Consider the following 21453-nt stretch of genomic DNA (forward strand, 5'->3'; position numbering starts at 1 on the left):
CTGATAATCTTCAAGTAAGGCCCCTCGGGTGAAACCAACTTTATTATCTATGTCTGCTCCACAGATCCATTTACTTAAGTAATTAGTCATTCACATGTTGGCATGCCTCGAGGGGAGATTTAAAAAAAATATGAGCATCTTTTTTCAGCCTCAAAGTCATAAAAGTCCACCTTGGCTCCTCCCCACTTGAAGTCAATCTAGGGTCAGTCGTTATGGCCTGCCTGTGTTTAAATAAAGTAGTCCAGCTGTTTGCTGCACAAATTCCATGTACACTCCTGCCCCCCCCCCCCCCCCCCCCACTCACACACATATACTCTCGCTCTTAAACACACACACATTTACACACTCCTTTTAATCAGCGCACAACTCTAATACTTCAGGCCTGGAGGAGTTTTGTTAACCTGTTCCATTGGTGGAGACAGGCGAGGGGGAGTGCATAAAGGACCAACTTACTGACACCCACTTGCATCTCTCACCTCATACAATTCCGTTCAGCCCCACCACACCCCTCTCCCTCCCCATATTGCTGCCTTTCTCACCTCTCCTCTTGTTCTTAATAACATTGGCGTTCCCCTCAGCCTCTGTGATGCGTCTTAGACCAAATAGATGGAATCCCATAAGAAGGACTCACTCTGTTGGGTCTGAGGGAAACAGTGGCCATGTACACAATGCAGATAAATAAGGTAGTCCTCTTCTGAGTGCTAAACAAATAACATTAATTTGGCCTCGGTGTTGTGCACATGCTCCAAAAGACAGTGGTGAAACGCACATGTATTTAACACTTCCTCAGCTGACGTTCATCCTTCAAATATTTGATTACGCATTATGTAATGACAGATGAAGACTGTAGTTCAACAACGCAAAAACCTGCTGTAGCACAATTATAAATGTGAATGTAAATGTACTGACAGAGTAACACACATTCTACTACAACTGAATTCACTCCCAAAAAATTCAAGTAGCGACAACTGAATTTTCATTAAAACCATGTGGTGTACAGAACCGAACTGAAAAACTTAAAAGGAACAGTTCACCCAAAAATGAAAATTCTCTCATGATTTACTTACCTTTAAGCCATCCCAGATGTGTATGACTTTCCTTCTTCAGCAGAACTGAAGTGAAGATTTTTATAAGCCCATTTCAGCTCTTTTTGTCCATACAATGCAAGTAAACAGTTACCATCAGGCTGGCATCGATTTTTTATTTTTATTTAATAAAGTTTTAATTATTGATTTATTTTTTACACAAACCAATCAGTTTGCTTCTGAGGACATTAATTGGTCGACTGGAGTAATGTGGATTACTTTTATGCTGCCTAAATATGCCTTTTGGACCATTAAACAGCCAGCAGCTTGATGGCACCCATTCACTTGCATTGTATGGACAAACAGAGCTGAAATGTGCTTATAAAAATCTTCACTTCAGTTCTGCTGAAGAAGTAAAGTCATACACATCTGGGCTGGCTTAAAGGTAAGTATATCATGAGAGGATTTTCATTTTTGGGTGAACTAACCCTTTAAATAGTTATACTGTTCTCCCTTGGACATTGCTAGGTGAGTGTCTTGACTCAATTTTGATACAAGTCTGTCTCTCTTCACAGTAGTTGCTCCCACCATCCTTGCAGTCTAGCGGAAACCCGTATAGTATGGTCAAGAGAGAGTGCACTGCTTAAAATAAGCTTAAGGAGCAAAAACCAAACAAAGCACTTCTCCTAAAACAATTGCTCGATTATCATTATCAACCATCACAATTTCGAGAGTGACTCCTGTATTCCGTACACAAAAGGAATGATAATTAAGGGGATTCACACTTGCATTTAAATGTGGTTGTCATTCCCAAAACTCTGCAGTGTTTACGTGGCCAGGTATTCCTTGGTTGTATTTACCACAGACATTATGGGGATTACCTAGTCCACTCTAGCACAGCAGAACAGCCTATTTCCAAAGAAAACAGAGAAGATGTAAAGGGGGCTTTTGGGCAAGTCTCAAGCAGGGCTTGGTCTATAATCCCTGCTGCATCAGCCCCCCTCCAACAGAGGCTGGCCATTACTTCAGCAAACTTACCCCCGGTGCACCCCCACAAACTCTGCTTGCCAAACAAAGTCAAAACCTTTCCATTAACAGAGCTGTGAAGTCCCCTCTAAAGTTGATTTTAAAGAGAGGGGCCGCTGCCTGGGGGCTGAGGAACACATTTTATAAACATGCAGCTGGTTGGTGAGAAAGAGCGAAGGGCGCAGCGGCGATCGCAATGAGTCGTTTGAGTAAAGAATGCAGCCAGGAACATGCAGGAAGACTACAGGCCTGAACAACTCCAGCCCGAGGCGAGAGGAGACCATCGCTGTGATCTACCTCTGTTTCAGCATTCAAACACAACACTGAAAACTTAGCTGAGCGCAACTGCTGTGAGGTGCTGGATGTGCTTCTGAGAGACAGAGAGAGAAAGAAAGAGAAAGTTCCCACTCTTCTGGAGCTGGGGAATATGAGGTCATTCTTGGCATGCCTGTTCTCCTCTGATTCCCCACCCAGTCCAGAGAGAGAAAGAGAGCAATAATACATCAGTGAGGGAGGGCATCATCACATGCCCAATTCCCAAACACAACATTGTAAAATTCTCCTTGCTAGTATCTCTGAGGGCTTTTTCATGCAGCTTGATGCCGCAGGCAAGCGTTTGGGCCAGAGGGCACTGCCTCTCGTCTGGGCAAACACACAAACAAGCAACCACACATTGGTAGGAAGTCAACTGGCAACTCTGTGTGTGGGGGGGGAATGACATCACAGCAGCAGGTTTAATGGGTCTCCACCTAGCTGTCACTTTGGTGGTCTCATGCTGGCACTGCCAGCTTTATTAACACACATACAAGTCCTCAGTGAGAAGAACACACACATACATAAGATCTGACTGTCATCACCAACCATGCCAGGCATTTACCACTGTTTTTTACTTTAAATTCTGATGCTATGTTCATTTGCATAATCAGTAGAGGACATACATGAAAACCTGAGATTTGTGGTCTGACCAGTTTAGTCACTTTTTTTTTTTTTTTAACTTCCCATACAAAACTGCAGCGATACCATGACTGTATCAGATCATACACGTTATACATTACCATGGTACTATTTGTTTGTGATCATATTATGGTGGTGGCATAGTGGGCTAAAGCACATAACTGGTAATCAGAAGGTTGCTGATTCAATCCCCACAGCCACCACCATTGTGTCCTTGAGCAAGACACTTAACTCCAGGTTGCTCCGGGGGGACTGTCCCTGTAATAAGTGCACTGTAAGTCGCTTTGGATAAAAGCATCTGCCAAATGCATAAATGTAAATATTATGGTATTTAATAGGCAACTTAAGGTATTTCAAAGAATTCCATAGTGTTGGAAGTGATATCAAATGTATATTTTTAATTGTAATACGATGCTACATTTTTACACTTTTACTTTGTTTGCTATACTGTGACATCTAACACTATTGTATGTCCCAACCTGGCTTAATCAGAGACTGTATAAAATGAGATGGGTCACTGGTACACTTATCAATAGTGGTCGACCGATATGGGTTTTTTAATGGCCGATGCCAATATACAGAGAGCAGGGTGGCAGATACGCTGATACAATGCTGATATATCACACAATTAAATATAGTAAATAACATAAACATAAATTGCTAAAAAAAAAAAGCAAAACTCTTATTTAGCACTATACTTACTCAGTTTCACACAAAACTACAAAAAAAGAATCTAAAAAATAATATTGTATTTTCAATGGTAGATAGCAGTTTCTTCTGATTTCTATTTTGTCATCAAATTTTAGTAATTTATTTGCACATGAAGAAATTGTTAATATATTAGGAAGAAGGAAATAACAGTACACACAGTAGTCTAGCAAACATGGATGGCATGTCCATGTTAGAAATTGCATTTTCTCAAAAAAAATAAAAAATAAAAAATAAAAATAGAGAATCAAACCAATTCTACATACAGTGCACAGTGAATAAGACATTTACCTGTAGCACAAGTGAAGCGCTTTTACTTTGAAGTTGCACTCACGTGGTTGTGCGGATCCAGCACGAACAACAATCTCCTGACAGTTTAAACGGCCTGGACCACCTGCTTGGATTGTCACAGACTGACTGTCATGATTTGTGTATCAGAGAAAAATTTGATCCTGATTCTGAAGTTTTGATTCTAGCTGATAGAATACCAGCTTCAGAGGAAGATATTAGATGAGCGCTCAATAGGAAGAAAACGCTGGATTTTCATGAGGATCATGAATTACATTTGTTTAAACAAGATATCTGCATATTTGCAGCCGGTATATAATACAAGTTTTATTGATAAGTACATTTTATCATTCGAAAAGAAAGTTAAAACTTACAGGGAGCTGTTGAGGATAGACTGTTAGAATACACACTTCAGAGGAAGATTTATGAGCGTTCCAAAGGATGCTGGATCTGCTCAAGTTGTGTGAGGTTGGTTTATTACATCTGCTTAAAAGAGATATGTGCATATTTGCAGACAGTATATGATATTCGTTTTATTGATATTTGCATTTTTATCATTAGACAAGACAGATAAAAGTTACAAGGAACTGTTGAGGAGAGAGAGAGGGAGAATGAAACAGGCGAGCACTTTAACATTATGAGCTCAAACGCGGCTGCCGTGGCTCTGATATGCAGAACGTTTAAAAGAGACTGTGTTACACACGGTCTATTATTGTAGTAACACGATGGCATGTAACAACAAAACGAACTGTGACTGGTCATTTACATGTCTCAGTCGCTTCACATGCAAGCAGGCGATTCTCGGCGCCCTCAAGAAACAAATCGGCCAAACAGGAAAATGTATCGGCCAATACGATAATTAAAAAAAGTCAGAATACCGTCCGATTTATCGGCCTCTGTGATATATCGGTTGACCACTACTTATGAATATGAAAACTAATGCTGAATATTGCAGATATGTATGAATGGATGCTTCGCCTTAGCAGTTAAATGAGCTGGACCTAAAAAATAGTATTTTGTAGTGTGATCTGAGCTAAAGGAACAGAATTTATAATACTATTGTTGTCTGATTTTACATATTTTAAAAATGTTATTTGCTCATAATCTTGACCAACAATTTTGGAGATTTTGGTCTTTCCCCATTCAAATAGATAGAAGCTGTACTTGTATCCATAGAAAATAGCGCCCCACGGGCTGCCAGAATGTGTTACGAACATGGCCACCGAGTGACCTGACTTAAAGGGACTTTAATAGGTGCAATTTAATATGTAATTTTTACTAAAAAGTAAAGTAAGAAGTAATTTTCACCACACTGAAATCGAAAAAGCTGCACGACGCAACACAATCCCAGCCAATAAGAACAGATGTGATGTTTAATATAGAGTTGTATATGGCAGATTTTTGGACCAATGAGATTTCACTGTGGGCGGGGCTTCAAAGATGCTGAAAAATATCAACTAAGCGGCTGACAAAATGTCGTTGTGTTCGCGGCTTGTTAGGACAAAAACTCTAATTTAAATGAAAGAGAGTGTTTCATCGTTAATCACTTTACCTTATCACGCCTGGTTAGAACATGGTGTTAAGGAGAAAATACCAAGGCTAGCACCATCTTTTTTTTATCTGTAGCACGTAATATAAATATATGAGGTGTTACCTGCTCTAGCATGCTTATTTTTGTGGTTGTTGTTGGCGAGGTGAAGTTCACTATGACCTTGCAATCAATGTAATGCTAAAAGCTCATTAGCTAATCAGTGGTCGGCTTGCTAATCAGTGGTCCAATCTGTTCCTAGATTTATAAACATAACCAATTTGCTCTAGTGCAGATCCACCCACAGTCTGTCATGTGCACATTCCCCCACAAAAGAGAGGATGAAAAAGGAGAGAAATGAAGAAAAAATGTAAGCAGTGCCTGGGGCTCATTGTGATGTAAGACAGAGAGAGAGAAAGAGGAGGGGTGCACCCTTTTATGGTTCACAGACTCTGTACGAATGCATGCACACACACACACGCACATATCCCACGACAACTTACTGCCAAAGAGCCATCCATGCACATATATTTCCACATACAGAGACATCTTCTCTCGCAGAGAAAGAATTTATATTAACTGCGCTGTTCTCGTTTACATGTGCACACACATGACAAACGACATCAGATGACTAAATGCACACTCATGAACATACATGCACGCACACACACACACAGAACCACTCCAACTTGTCTGCTGTTGACACAACACAGATAGAGATCAGGTCTGAGCAAGTGCTGAAATTCCAGTATGGCAGAATTGTTAGCAAACACTTGAGAACAGACTGAGCCCAACTGTGCAGAAAAAGGCAAACTTATATCCATCCAGCTTCATGGAGTTGAGCTCTCCACAATGTCTCCATCTACTCCTAATGTAGCAAGGGGATTTTGAGGGTGTAGGCTGGGCTGGCATGCTTGGTGTCTCTCTGGTGTAAATATGTCTTTTGTTTGGCAGATTGACCCCAGGGTGTGTAGGTATTTTGTTGAAAGACCATGGATATTCATGCTAAAACACCTTGACAGAAAGACTGTGTGAAGAGCGCTCTAGGACACAGGCTCTGGCTCATCTCATCCAGACCTTTTCACATCCTGTGGGCCACTTCTACACACACACACATGTACATACATATGCATGCATGCACAATGACACTCACAGACATGTATGCACACTACACACTACTCATCTAGAATGATAGATTTAGCAAACACATACTCGCAAACACAAATATACTGTAGTCCAAAACCAGTACTTAGAGGACAATTGTATTTCTTAGAGGTTGCTCTTTGATAGCTGAGGAGTTCAAATTATGTTTTATAGTATCAGCTTTGTCTCAGATGTTTCTCCTCAAATTCCTAAAAAAGAAATTATACAATATAGTCTCATGACAACTTATAATAATTTGTACGAGATGCGAAATCGTAAAATATCTTACAAATTGGCTCATATGAAAAGGTACAGTTTTTATTCCCAATACAGACATCAAATTTTAGCTAGCCTCCTACCCAACCCTTTATTTTAAGAAAGGAAATGTCTGTGAAAAAATTTGGTTATTCATTCCATATTTATTTATGCAATACAAATGACTCATGTATGTCAATATCTTGTGATACACTTCCCTTGTCTTGTTCCAAGCACCAATGTTTTCTTCCGTGGTACAAAAAAGTTATTTTACTATTAAAATAATGGTGAGGTTTACGGTTTAGGTAAGGGGTTAGACTTTATGTTTAGGTCTGGGTTAGGGCTTAAACATAGGACAAATTGTGATAATATTGTTCATTTTTATGTTTTTGTATGAGCTAACATTCAAGAAATCTTATGTTTTTGCCATATCTAAGTTTCCAAAGCTATAAAATTAAGGTGAATAGTGTAGCTCAGATAATTTGGTTACCGATTGATTGGTTGAATGCTTTGGTATCTTAGCAAATCTGAGGACAGATTGAGACATTGTTAAGATCTCTTCTGAGACTACTGTTTATTTATTTATTCTCAAGCAAAAGTCTCCACTTTCAATTTAATATCATTGCTGTCTAGGAGAAACAATTGAGGTACTACAAAATTCTCAATTGTGACTTTCCTTTCCTATGGGTAAAAATGTTGTGTATCACCTCTTCGAGATACCTATTGTGTCAGAGGTCACATTTAAGCTATATGAACATTGCCAAATATTACACACGAAAAGCACACAGAGCAATCATCCATAGCTTTTCTTGAACAAGTTTCAACTTCTCTTGACATGGGCGGGCTTGGCTGTCAGAGAACTGAAGCATGCCAGTCATCCAGTTCTCTCTCTCTTTCTCTTTAATATGCTCTCGTTTCTTCTCTCAGGCGCAGAAACCTGATCCCATATGTGTGGACAATGTTTCTCTAAAGTAGCCCTGCCACACTTCACTCCATGCTTTTAAGACTTTCATAAAAGCTGCCTTATTGACAAAACAATCCATCCCTAAGGTTTAAACAGCATCTTTAAAGGGATTATTAAATTCAGTCAGGAAGGGAAGAACGGGCAACACGTGAAACTCGATGACCCGCCCATTGATTTTACATCACTGATCTTTATGGAGTGTTCTGAGAATACTCGCTCTTATCATCAAAGGCTGAAAATGTTTCTCTTTTGCTCTGCCTCTTGCCTGTTTCTTGCTCACCCATTTTCTTTCTTTGTTGAAGTTTCATTTCAATAGCTGTGACTGTGACTTTTGTATGTTATCGCCCGAACAACTGACTTTACTTCCACATCAAAATGGTTGCATATCACGAAAGGCTAGAAACTTTTCTCTTTCCCTCTACCATCATCCTTTTTCTTACTCTCACATTTTCTCTTGTTGAAGCTTCAATGCAAAGAAAGTTTTCACATTTGTATGTCAATGGTACAACCCCAATTCCAAAAACGTTGGGACAGTCTGAAAAATGCTAATAAAAACAAACATTATATGATGTTTTACCTAGTGAATTTCATTTTTTTTTTTTTTTTTTTTTTTATATGTGCAGTAATTTCAAATCAGATGATTGCAACACACTCCAAAAAAGTTGGGACAGTCGAGTCATCACCATTTCTTCTAATAACACTTACCAAGCAATTTGGCACTGAAGACACAAGTTTAAGTTTAAAAAGTGGAATTTTCGGGGGCCTGGGTAGCTCAGCGAATATTGATGCTGACTACCACCCCTGGAGTCATGAGTTCGAATCCAGGGCGTGCTGACTGACTCCAGCCAGGTCTCCTAAGCAACCAAAGTGGCCCGATTGCTAAGGAGGGTAGAGTCACATGGGGTAACCTCCTCATGGTCACTATAATGTGTGGTTCTCACACTCGGTGGGGTGCCTGGTGAGTTGTGCGTGGATACCATGGAGAATAGCGTGGGCCTCCACACATGCTACGTCTCCGCTGTAACACGCTCAACAAGCCACGTGATAAGACATGTGGATTGACGGTCTCAGACATGGAGGCAACTGAGATTCATCCTCCGCCACCCGGATCTACGCCACCACGAGGACTTAGAGTGCATTAGGAATTGGGCATTCTAAATTGGGGAGAAAAAAGTGTAAATTTCCCCCATTCCTCCATTATGCAGGTCTTCACAATTGTATGGGGTCTTCGTTGCTGTATTGTGAACTTCATAATGCACCACTCATTCTCAGTTGGAGATGGTCAGGACTGCAGGCAGGCCAATCTAGCACCCGCATTCTCTGCTTATTCGGCCAGTATATGGTTTGAAGTTGTCCTGCTGAAAATTCTGGGATGTCTCTGGAATAGACAGTGCTGGATGGCAGTATATGCTTCTCCAAAATTTGCACATATCTGTCTGCATTAATGGTGCCCTTACAGATGTTACCCATGCTATGGACACTGACACACCCCTGGCCCATTCAGACACTGGCTTTTGGACCTGATACTGATAACAGCTTGGATGGTCCTTTTCCTCTTTGGCCCGGAGAACACGACGGCTGTGTTTTTCAAAAACTATTTGAAATGTGGGCTCATCGGACCAAAAAACACAGTTTCTTTGTTCTACTTTTTATCTAAGATGTGACCGAGGCCAGAGAAGTCAGCACATGAGAACAGTGTTGATGTAGAGCTTCTGCTTTGCATAGTAAAGTCTTAACTTGCATCTGTGGATGCAGCGGCGAGTGGTTTTGACTAACAAAGGTTTACTAAAGTAATCCCAAGCCCATGTTCATGATATCCATTACAGATGAATGATGTTTTTTAAGACAGTGATGTCTGAGGGATCAGAGATCACACGCATTCAGAAGTGGTTTTCGTCTTGCCCTTTACGCACCGAGATTTGACCATATTCCTTGAATGTTTTACCTATATTGTGCACTGTAGAGGGTGAAATGCCCAAAGTCCTTCCAATTTGTCTTTGGGGAAATTTTTTTCAAAGTGCTGGATTATTTGCTGAAGCATCTGTTGGCAAATTGACAAGTCTCAAAATGATCCTTGCTCTTGAAAGACTAGGCTGTTTTTGGAGGCTCCTTATATACTATGACACAATTGCCTCACCTGTTTAACATCTCCTGTTTCACATTGCCTTGTTATTTTAACTCATAAAATAGTCTTAAATTGCCCTGTCTCAACTTTTTTAGAGTGTGTTGCAATCATCTTTTTTGAAATTACTGTACATTAAAAACAAACAAACAATGGAATTCACAAGGTAAAACATCATATAATGTGTAGTTGTAGTGCTTTCAATATAGCAAAGAGTGAATATAATTTACAAATCATTCCTTTTTGTTTTTATTAGCATGTTTCATACTGTCCCACATTTTTTCGGAATTGGGGTTGTAGAACAAAACTGACTGTACCGTCATATCATAATATGGTTGTACATTAGCACTATCAAAGGTTTGACTTCCTCCAAAAATAGATCTCACAGTCAAACCACATCCCTTCCTCGATGTCTCGGGCGTTTTTGTGTGCTCATGCGTGTCCCTTGTGTGTGGGTGCATGTGTGTCTTTGCTCATGTGTGCATAAGGGTGTCCACAAGGGTGTGACTAAGTGCACATCTACTGTGGATCATTCAGATTTGATGAATTGTTTTCGAACTAACAAATGCACCAGGATGCGTGCCGATTGTTAATTTGTGAACTCAGATTTGCAGAGGTCCCTTACACTATGTAGCGCCAATAATTCATGAGTGATCCACACCCTGCACTGCCTTTGGCATTTTTTATTTAATTTTCAGCCTGCTGATTCTCGGAATCCTCATCAATAATGGACATGTACATGTGTGTTAACAAGTCTACGGGAGCAGCTTCTTAAGGAAGCCGTCATTTTTACTTCATTTCTTGTTTAGCTCCATCTGTTTGCTGTTTGTCTGGCATCATGTTCTAGTTTCCACATGTTTGCCCTAGGGTCTGTTCATCAGCAATGTTTTTGCTTGGAGATATGATATGAAGTCATGAACTCTATATGCTTTTGTGTTGGAGCAAAATGCTAGAATTTATCTTGTAAATCTTGCTGTAGTTTGTACATCAGTTGTTGTTGGGAGTGAGCTGAATTGGCCTCTTGCTTTGACTAGTCTGATAAATAGAATCACAGCTAGTGAAATTGCCTCTAAAAATCAGCAGGTCTGGAGGTAACATCACCAGGGGTTGCCATGGAGACACCCAATGGCGAGCTTCCTACTAAGCACAACATCAGGCCTATGAAATGACAGGTCCCACTCTCTAACCCCTAATGTTCTGAGTGTCTCTCTGTCTCTCGCTTCTTAAACACTTTCCATGTTGTCTATAGCCTTACACACATACCCGAACATGCATACACACTGATGCACACAATCTGGGAGAGGGCAGAGAGATCTCAGCATGCAGGGTTTAGCGGCTAATACTGCTTAGGTTGACCACCCCTGGTTCGGCACTTACACACTCGCACAGACACACATTCATTCTCCAGCATCCACACAAACACTCCTGCAGCGTGACAATTCTTTCATCATAAGCCAAACACTACAACAAAACGAGTGGGCCCGGCAGACAGAGAGATGTTTTGGGACAGGACCGTGTGTGAAGTAATTGCCTGTGTGTTCTGTGCTAACTAATATGGCTGAAAGAACTGATCTCCCATGAGTTGTTGTGAGGTCACAGAAATTGATAACCCTGACAAGATTCCCTAGTGTCCGTCAGTCTGCTTCCCACTAATAGGCCACTTTGTAAATTAATCCTCATTCTTAGTCATGCATTGTCTCCAAGGTACCAAATTGAACAATGGTAAGGATTATGTTGTCAGAAATTACATTTTGTGGAATGGGCTTTAATAAATATCACATCTCTGTGTCTCCCTCTCTCATGGCCTCTGATGTATGTAGCCAGGCATGGTTTGTTAATAGGCTTGGGAAGTAATGGAATACTTGTAACGGTGTTATATAATCAGGATATAAAAAAAGAAAACTGTTCTTTTACAGTTACATTAAAAATAACGTAATCAGTTTGCGTTATTCAAAAAATTCAAAATACGTTTTGTTAAAATGGGCAGCAAGATTTCTTTCAAACGAAAGACATATACAGTATGTGTTCTCAATCAAATAAATTCAATGTGTGAATATATGTAAGGACCTCATGAATCGAGGTCCATTGCACAGAAATTAATTTGGCTTGTTTCATGAATCAAGGTCCATTGCATGGAAACTGTATTATTTTCTCATTGTAAAATACAACAGTGCCATTTTACTGGTAATGTTTTTAGTTAAAGATATTTTCCAGGTTTAGTACAAGTTAAGCTCAATTGACAGCATTTGTGGCATAATGTTGATTACCACAAAAAATCTATTTTACTTGTCTGTCCTTTTCTTTAAAAAAAAAAAAATAATAAAATCGAGGCACATACAATGGAAGTGAATGTGGCCAATTTTTGGAGGGTTTAAAGGCTGAAATGTGAAGCTTATAATTTTATAAAAACACTTACATTAATTCTTCTGTTAAAACTCATGTATTATTTGAGCTGTATCATTTTTACAGTCATTTTAGGGTTTGTTGACATTACATTGTCATGGCAACGATGTTGTAAAATTGGCTATAACTTTACACAGAAAAGGTCAGTAAGTGATTTTATCACACTAAAATCATGTTAATGCATATTGTTTACATCTTGTGAAAAAGTGAGTATTTTAATGTTCAGAAATTGGCCCCCATTCATTTCCATTGTAAGTGCCTCACTGAACCCAGATTTTAGTTTTATTTTTTTAAACAAATGCGGCTGATTGAGCTTAACTTGTATTGTACCGGAATATTCCTTTAATTTACAGAGGACATTGAAGTTAAAGTCATCTAGTTGATGTTGCTTTTCTCTTGTCTTTGCATTTGTACCTAAAGTACCTAAATGTAGTCAGATTGTCACTTTCTAATTAGTAATTAGTATAAGTTTGATAATTAGTAATGTTTATCATAATACATTTTAAAAGTAACCCTCCCAACTCTGTTTGCTAATGTAGTCAGTGTCTACATCAAGGCCTGGTTTATTCAGCAAAATGGATTAGGGCATGTAATCAGAGCCTTAGGAATATTAATCTCTGACACTAAGAGAACAAGAACAGAGAGAGTGTGTGAGGGCCAGGCGAGGTTGTTAAGAAGAAATATGTGGCAAAAGTTTTTCTTTGTATTCCAACATCAAACGTTCCTGCCTGTGCCAGTTTTACCTCCCCAGCACCCTATCTCAGGCCCTTCATTAGACATGGCTAATAATAGTAAGTATGTGCTGATAGCCATCTCTGATAACATACGAACCCACGCAAGGGCTCGTTTAAACTTTACGTAACTTTTAACGGTGGGAGCGGCAAAATTCGGACCCACTTTATATTAGGTGGCCTTAACTACTATGTACTTAACTATTTGATAATTTTACTTAGTATGTACATACATGTTGTTGCACTGTAATTACACTGAAAGTACTTGCATTTAATTACATTTGTAGTTACACTGTTAACTTTACCCCTAACCCAACCCTTCCCCCAAAACCTAACTCTAACCCCTAATCCTAACTCTACACTTACTCCTAAACCTACCCGTACCTCAACCTCAGTAGCAGCAAATGTGGGAATTTTGCAGAACAACATGTATTTACACAGTAAATATATAGTCTTGTTTGTATTTAATGTTAGTACATAGTAGTTAAGGCCACCTAATATAAAGTGTGACCCAAAATTCAGATAGGAGCTGCTCTCCCAGGGATTCATATTTGAACGAGCAAACAAAAAAGAAAAAAAGAAAAGAAGAAAAATCTCAGAAAAAAATCCTGGTGGCAATATCCCTTTGGGTGAATTGATTTGAAGGAGATGAGGCGATAAGTGGGAGATGGATGGGAGGGGCGGGAACAAATGTGGGGGAGGGGAGTGTATTAATTCAAATCATTAGGAGCCACTTGCCAGGGGCAAAGCTATTGATTGCATGTAAACACAAAAGTACAATTGACTTACCAGTTGTTCACTTGTAGTATAGTGAGCCCGGTGTCTTGTGCCAGTTGCTTTTTCTGTTCTTCTGAAGGGTAGGGGTGCTGATGAAAGAGAGAAAAAAACAACAGCAAATTACATGAGAAATATTGTAAATAAATCAATTAATGAGTGCATTTGTTAGCGAGAGAAAGGTCTGAGGTAAAGGAGGGAGACGCCGTTTGCACATTTGCAAGGAAAAGTGGCAAAGCAGCTGTTAATTAGTGTGAAAATGTGAGGTGTGTCTCTTTCTTAGAGTCATTAATGGAATATGAAATCGTGTAATTAATGGCAGCAAAAAAGGCAAGCCAATTATAAAGTTAAGTGAAGTGTAGGAACAGAAACAGTAATTAGAGTGCTGTGCTGTACAACCCCACTGAAATTTATTCTAGTCATCTTGCTGCCGTGAATGCCTGATGGAGGTTAGATATCTAATGCCTGCCTAGCATGGAATACAGACCATAAATCTGATATATACCTCTTCTTTGTTAAATCGCTCAAAGATAACCCACATTCTCGACAATTAGCTAGATAGCTAAAACATGGATGATACTAAACAGTTCGAGTCTTCAATGTTGCCGATTCACAAGTGAAGTTCCGAACTTGTTTTGAGCTGATCCAGCTGTTAAAATAAGGATAAGGTGAGGTTTGCTTGATTTATATTAGCGTCGGGGAGAAGTATGAAGCTTGCTACCTTAGAGTCTAAACAATGTGCTGTTCATGAAAAAGACAAGACAGAGCCTGTGGTGAGAAACAGTGCACAAAGATGTTTACACCACATTTATACCTAGAGAGAGAGAGAGAAACAATGCATGGCCTCATGGCACAGCAATAACTCTCCCTTCACCCATGTCTGTGTTATACTATTTTCAAATTATGATTTGTCAACACAGTAAAAACGGACAGATCAGTGTGCTACTGTGCTAGCAGATCCAGGCCTTCTAAGAGCATTAACGAAGGTGCAGCCTGCCAGGGATTAACACAGGCAGGGGCTTTAACTTGGTCTTGATTTTTACATCAGGGAAGTTAGGAAAACTCGAAGTTAGGAAAAACAATGGCAAGCTACAGCGACCGCAATATACTAAATCCCCGCTAGAGTCTCCAAACCAAACTGATTCAACAACCTCCATACAGCAAATTAGTAACCAAGTCGTGTATTCATCAAGGAAAGTATTTAGTTAATAATTTATCTATGTGATAGTGTAGAAAAGAGGTCATCATTTCTGATTCTGATTCGCCTTTTGAGAGGTATAATGAGAACAAGGCTTCCAAATGAACAAACAGAAATGTAGAATGTAGTTGGCGCCACGGGTTTTCTGCTCTTTTTTCTTTTTTTTTTTTTTTCTTTTTTTTGCAAAAAATACATTGGAATGTCTTTCATGTTGCTGAATGCATGTTTATTTACTGGTACTGCCAGAGAAAGTGAGCTGTTTTCCTGTCGCTCTCTGTCATTTTCATGTGATCCAATTGTAGGTAATTGGAACAAACTGTGGATAATTTCATGCAGAAAGTTATAATTGCAGTGTCGCCTCTAGCCACTTCAGAGTACATTTTTGGATTCACTCTTCTTCTTTTTTTTTTTTTTTTTTTTTTTTTTGCCTTATCACTTGTTTCCAGTGTCCAAGGCCTTGTCTACATCGGGACACTTGGGTAATTTTATCAAACCACGACGATGAGATTTGTGTGAATTGAGGGCCAGGGCTGAAAATGTGAGAAAACAACATTCCAACCTCTCTCGCTGTCATCTGATCAGTGATAATCCTTTGATAGCAGGGCTTTGAGCATCAAAAATATAATGGCAGCTCTAATCAGAAATTCAACTTAACTCACTTTGAGGTCAAAACCAAATGTCATCTCTGCCGTACCTGTAGTTCATCAAATCTTCTGAGATGGAACAAAAGTGGCACTCAACTTCACAAATGGACTGGAGAGAAAAATTATGGCATAAAGTGAGATGCGTTGGCTAGTCGCCCTACAAAAAAAGTACATGTCTGTACAAGAGGATCAGAAGCCCCACAATATTGCAAGGGGAAGGCCGTGAAAAAGGCAATTGGAACTAAATGAGGCTCACACTTCCTGATGGACAATGTTCAGCTCAATACCATTCCTATGTTCCTATGTTTTATTCACGGTTGTACTCATGATTCAGAACAAAGAACATCTCATCTAGCATTTGCTTGTAAACTTATTAAGTATTGTAAAAGAACATTAAGTATTGAAGGGAGAATGCATTGTACAAGCTTAGCTGTTTAGAAAGAGGTGGGAGGAGGGCTTTCAACTAAGGCAACTTGTTAGACAACTTTACTAAAAGAAATGTTACAACAATGCACAATGGGGTGGAGAAAACGAGCAGTCAAGTTTCATCTGTATTTAAACCGTAACCAAATCCTATCCTAACTGCTCATTAAACCCTAGAAACCCCATACAAATGCCTGTTCTATGATTGACAGGTAGCTCCAACCATTAGCATTCAGCATTACCCAAACTGGATTCCTGTACAAATGCCAACTGGGTCAAGCTCTTCCACTGACAGCATCATACGTGCCTCACCTTTGTTGTCATAACGACCTTCAGGAAGCCGCACCTGTATTTGAGCAGAATGGGGCAGCAGGGACTAAGAACCCATTAACACTTGTCATATATGGATAATACCCATATATGATTTATCCACATTACATTAACAGCTGCCCAAACAAAAGTGGATCTGTTAGCCAGAAATTTGATGGTATGCTTTGTGCTTTTCCCAATCGTCCAGTGTCTTTTTGCATTCACGCGGGTGCTACTGAAATTCTGTGGCTATATGAATTTACCAAGCTAGATTTTGGGTTATAATTATTATATTTGACTTTAGCCTTTCTTATTGCTAGTTACATATGTTTGTAGGCATGTCCATCCATTTCTTTTGCAATTTCTTATTAAATTGCTTTGTTGCAAAAATATATTGTACATATTTGGATTGAATAATTTTCATTGGCAGGCAAAGCGAGCAGGACTTGTTGTTTGTGTTAGAGGTTAAGGGGATGAGTAAAGATAATGTATGTAGCTTGAAGAAAGAGATGCATAACCAGCTTTGGGAAAGGAGACAAGGTAGTAGACTACTCAAGTCCATAAAAACCCTCATAGGCCCCCAATTACACATGCTTTGTATGTTGCTCTGATGCCTGTTCTCAACAAGGTTTCCCCTCCCTCCACACATCTATAAATGCTCTTCTGTTCTTCCTATTGCAACTGTCTGCCCACACATTTTAATGCCTGCTGCCATATAATACCAAAGTGTTCATGAAGTTATGAAGTGGATGTGTTTAAAAAGCATTTTTTCTTCTCATTGTCTGTGTCTCCAAACACCAAATTATCATTGTGAATCAAAACAAGGTGATTTACAATCTGGTTTAACTGAAAGAAACCAACAGATTTTATTATAGTCAGAGAGAGGCTGAGTATTTTAATCGTCTTGGCAGCAGTACTGGACACAAATTATTTTCTCCGGGTCTCGTGATGCTTTAGCAAGAAAGCAATAGCATTGCTGGAAGAACAGATGGAAGATCTCAATGCATCCTCCCTGTTTCCTTTCGCCTTAATGATACCTCTTGTCCAAATATACTACTCCTTTCCTCAGAATTTTCAGCCTCTTCTGCACTGGTGAATGCCAAGCCAACGATGTCCTCCCTGTGCTCAATTCTTGATCATGTATCTTATCTCTGTGTGTCTAGCAGTGCATCAACAATAGTCCCTTCCAGTCTTCCTCCACGGCCCCCTCAGATAGAGAATGGTGGGGAAGAGCATGGAAGTCCATGTCCTATCAGTGAGATAAGACAGGGTGAAAAGGTCTCTCCCCTTCTTTCTTGCTCTTTGTCTGAGCAGAAGATTGCTGCTCCAAACAGAACTCAGAATTTCCCCCCTAACACTCGGCTGACTCCACTGTCCTTACCCAAAATTCAGTGCGGCAGATGAGAATGCTGTTTTGAATACAGCCAAGATATGAGGAGTCAAGTTTTGTCAGGAGACCTTTCCATGGGAGCGAGTAGGATTCCAGTATTTACTGCACTGTACCCTGAAAGCTGAGAGGTTTGAGCCAGACTATGAGAGCAGAAACATGAGAGGTGTGTACTCTTGCTCTTTATGTCTTTGTGGGGAGAGCTCTGTCTATGTTGAACAGGGAGGAGGAGGTCTGGATGAGCTCCAGCTGCGCTCCTTATCAGGTCTTTAGACAGGATCCTCTGGTTCACTGTGAGGGGAGAACTATTTTGGAAGTTCCTTTCATCTCGGTGTTTTCTTCATCATCTCGCTTCCCCCGCAAAAAAGTCCCTGAATCCCAGCCGTATTCCTTTACCAGTCGACTCCCGGGGTTGGCTAGGTCCACACACTGAAAACATCCTCCCCCATCACTGTGGACACATCTTTTTGTGTTCCATTTAACCAGATAATTACAATCAGCCACAATCCCCCCTCCCTCCACTTCACCGCCTTCATTACCCGCATTACCATTATTATTGTGATATTCTATTTAAGGGAACATTTCTCTATCCTGTGTGATTTGGATTAAAGAAGCTTTCCACACAAGATGAACTTTATAAAATAAGTGTGTGCTGAACATGCTGCTTATTCCACTTGCAGAAACCAAGTGGGGTGGCGCAGCACAATAACAAAAGGCATTCTTATAGGGTTGCGCCTCCCAGCAGCAAGGGGAAGAAGATGATGACCCAGTCACAAGACACAGGAACTGATCCTGGTGGCTCCATCTGACAAACGGCTCCACTAAGTGTTGAGAAATTACGTAATATCTAGGACTGTACAATTAAATATCGATATATTGTAATACTTTTTCTCACAAACTTTAGACCCCTGTATTGATATTTGTATTAGTCTATATGTGTATTCATATCAAGTCCTAAAGTTTAATGATAACAAAGCATGTCATCTAAATAAGTTCAATCTCCGAGGCCAGTGTTTCTCAGTGTGGTCAGAACCAATTTAATGAGGCACGAGAGAGATTAAAACTGAACCTGAAATTCACTTTTTCTCTGATGGACATGCTGGGTCTCTCTCAATCACCATCCAATAATGAGATAATAATTCATCGGAATATTTTGAATAGTGAGGTATGCATTGAGATGCATATTGTAACGTGAGGTGCTTGTGATACTCAGCCCTAGTAATGTCTAATACTGAATGATTCAGGGCTGACCAAGGTCAATGGGTCCTTACAAGGTGACTTTGCAAGGGTTCATTTCAGCTAGATCTCCTGCTGCAGCCTCACTTCTGTATTCCTTGTGGCTAATCCCCATGGAAGCCGAGCTGCCCCTGAGGAATTCCTGAGGCTTGATCCAGGGGCCATTTTGGCCGAGGAGTCCTTCGAGTATCATTTTAACATCCCATCTCAGAACCAGCCCCTGTATGAGTGGGCCATGGCCGTTGCTCATCGATGGCTCGGCTCTTGAGAAAAAGTCTGAAGTTTAGTGCTCCACCTACTCCGGATCTGCTTGCATTAAGAGTGCACTCACAAGAACCACATCCCAGTTCCGGGCCTTCTTCTGCAGATATGGCCACCTAACAACAGCCAGCCTAAACCATAGGCCGGTGGAGGAGGGATTACCATTGATATTTGGCAAAGAGCATTATCATCTCACTAGACAATTACATAGCTGGTGTCTTCATCACTTAGATATGGATGAAAGACAAACAATCATTGCTTTGATACAACTTTTTTACTATCAGAAAAAGGTACTATTTGGCAAGATAGCACAATGGGTCTTGACCTCAGAGACTTTCCTTGGCAGAGGGAGAGTTGAGATATAAGCCATTTCAAATTCCTTTTTCTGTACGATGCATAAACATTTAAAGTTTATACCCTCGTACATAAAACAAAACATGTTTCAAAAGGAAAATTAGAGAGAGAGAGAGAAATAAAACAAAACAGCAGAGCCCAATTTCTTCTTGAGACTGATTCACCAATGAGACAACAACAAAAGAGAGAAAAAGATCTTAGATTTGGAAAACAACTAGAAGCCATGGTTTAAGATGCCCTGGCAGAGCTGGTGACTAACTGGCTGACAGAAAGTAGGAATGCTTCATTGGGAGCACTACTAAGTTTGTAGCAAGCTAAGTCAACACAAAGCCAGCACATGAATTATTCAAAGGAAGTGTTTTTAGAAATCCTTGTACTACAACAAGCTAAATCTGGCAAAATTTCACCCTTGGAAACCAGCTTTTTGTCATTTAATCGGTATGTCAATAAAAAGGAAGATATGTTCAGTTTGGTTTCCAGCACTTTAATTAGTCTTCCTCTTAAAAAAAAAAAAAAAAAAAACATTTTTGTTGGTTTAGGGAAGAGGGTGTAACATAAGTGCTTTTGAATAGGGAATAGGCGCCCTTGGTTTGAAGGCAGTTGAGGATATAATGCAAGTCTAAAATTAAAAGATGGGTGTGAGCTGGAATACAAATCAGATCTATCCATATCTGTTTAAACATCCAAGTACAGAATGTGCTAAATCAACATTATCAAATTTGAACTAAGGGCTTTGCATTCAAAAATGCAAAGTGTACCAGGCAAAAGAGAAAATAACACTTATGTGCACACCCGGACTTCAAAGCCACTTCATTTGAAGACAGTGGCTAGTATTTGACTACCTTTACATAGAGGAGATGAGAGCTATATTTCATAGCGTGGCCTATAGCTTCAAGCACCAACAGACAGTTTAAAACGGTAAGCCAGGTTCAGGCACTGATCTTAAGTCAGTCACAGTAGGGTAAGCAGCCTCTTATTCAGTCTCATTACAGATCCCAGTTGAAGGGTGTGGAGTCTGTGTTTAAGGGGGATGCGTGTTGTTCCACACCTGCTGTTCACAGTCGCACGGTAATAAGGGGGCCAGCCTGCAAACAGTGACTGGAGCTCGGTGGACTGCGGCTGATGAGCCCGGGCTAATTCAGGGGTGATTATGTAGTTTACTGGACCACTAAACCACTTTAAGCTTGTAATTACAGCCTATTTGAGGGGGGAACATTCAAAAGCAATTCAGCCGAGCCGTTCCGTGCCACGCCGACCGCAGCTGGAGGTGGGCTGCCGGCACTCGGTGGGGGGAGGCTGATATCTGCGGGGATAAGGATTTGAGCACAGTCAGGCAGGTAGCATCATGGACAAAGAGCTATGCACCTCCTTGTCGACCCTGGTCCAGAGATTGCCAGCCAGCTCATTTGAAGCTGTTAAAAACCCAAACGATTGTTTTAGCTATTTTCAAGAGAACTTCGAGTGAAATGCAAAGCAGCATTATTAAGGCATGCTTCGGTACACAAGCTGCTCCTCCCTCCTGCCTCCCAGCAGCCAGAGCTGGGTTTGTTGAAGGTGGGGGCCGAGTTGCAAGAGCAGGAACTCATGGTGCATTAAATGTTAAGAGAATCAGGTTACCATGTTGCACCTTGACCAAAGAATCCATTCCAATGCCTTTACTTTCAAGGAAATTATCCTTTAGCTAATGCCCAAGAAATGCGATACTCAAAGGAAGCAATTT

The 21453-nt window shown here is 40.2% G+C and overlaps 1 protein-coding gene across 2 annotated transcripts in view; it reads right to left on the minus strand.

The window, feature by feature from the left end:
• Positions 1-21453, minus strand: part of LOC127412408 (homeobox protein Meis1) — a 76523-nt gene that overhangs the window by 11629 nt on the left and 43441 nt on the right. For both annotated transcript variants that reach the window (XM_051648736.1, XM_051648737.1), the window contains exon 9: positions 13937-14013. In XM_051648736.1, the coding sequence (XP_051504696.1) occupies positions 13937-14013 (77 nt within the window). The remainder of the gene's footprint in view (positions 1-13936; positions 14014-21453) is intronic.

The sequence above is a fragment of the Myxocyprinus asiaticus genome, chromosome 21 (assembly GCF_019703515.2).
Source record: "Myxocyprinus asiaticus isolate MX2 ecotype Aquarium Trade chromosome 21, UBuf_Myxa_2, whole genome shotgun sequence".
NCBI classification, from domain to species: domain Eukaryota; kingdom Metazoa; phylum Chordata; class Actinopteri; order Cypriniformes; family Catostomidae; genus Myxocyprinus; species Myxocyprinus asiaticus.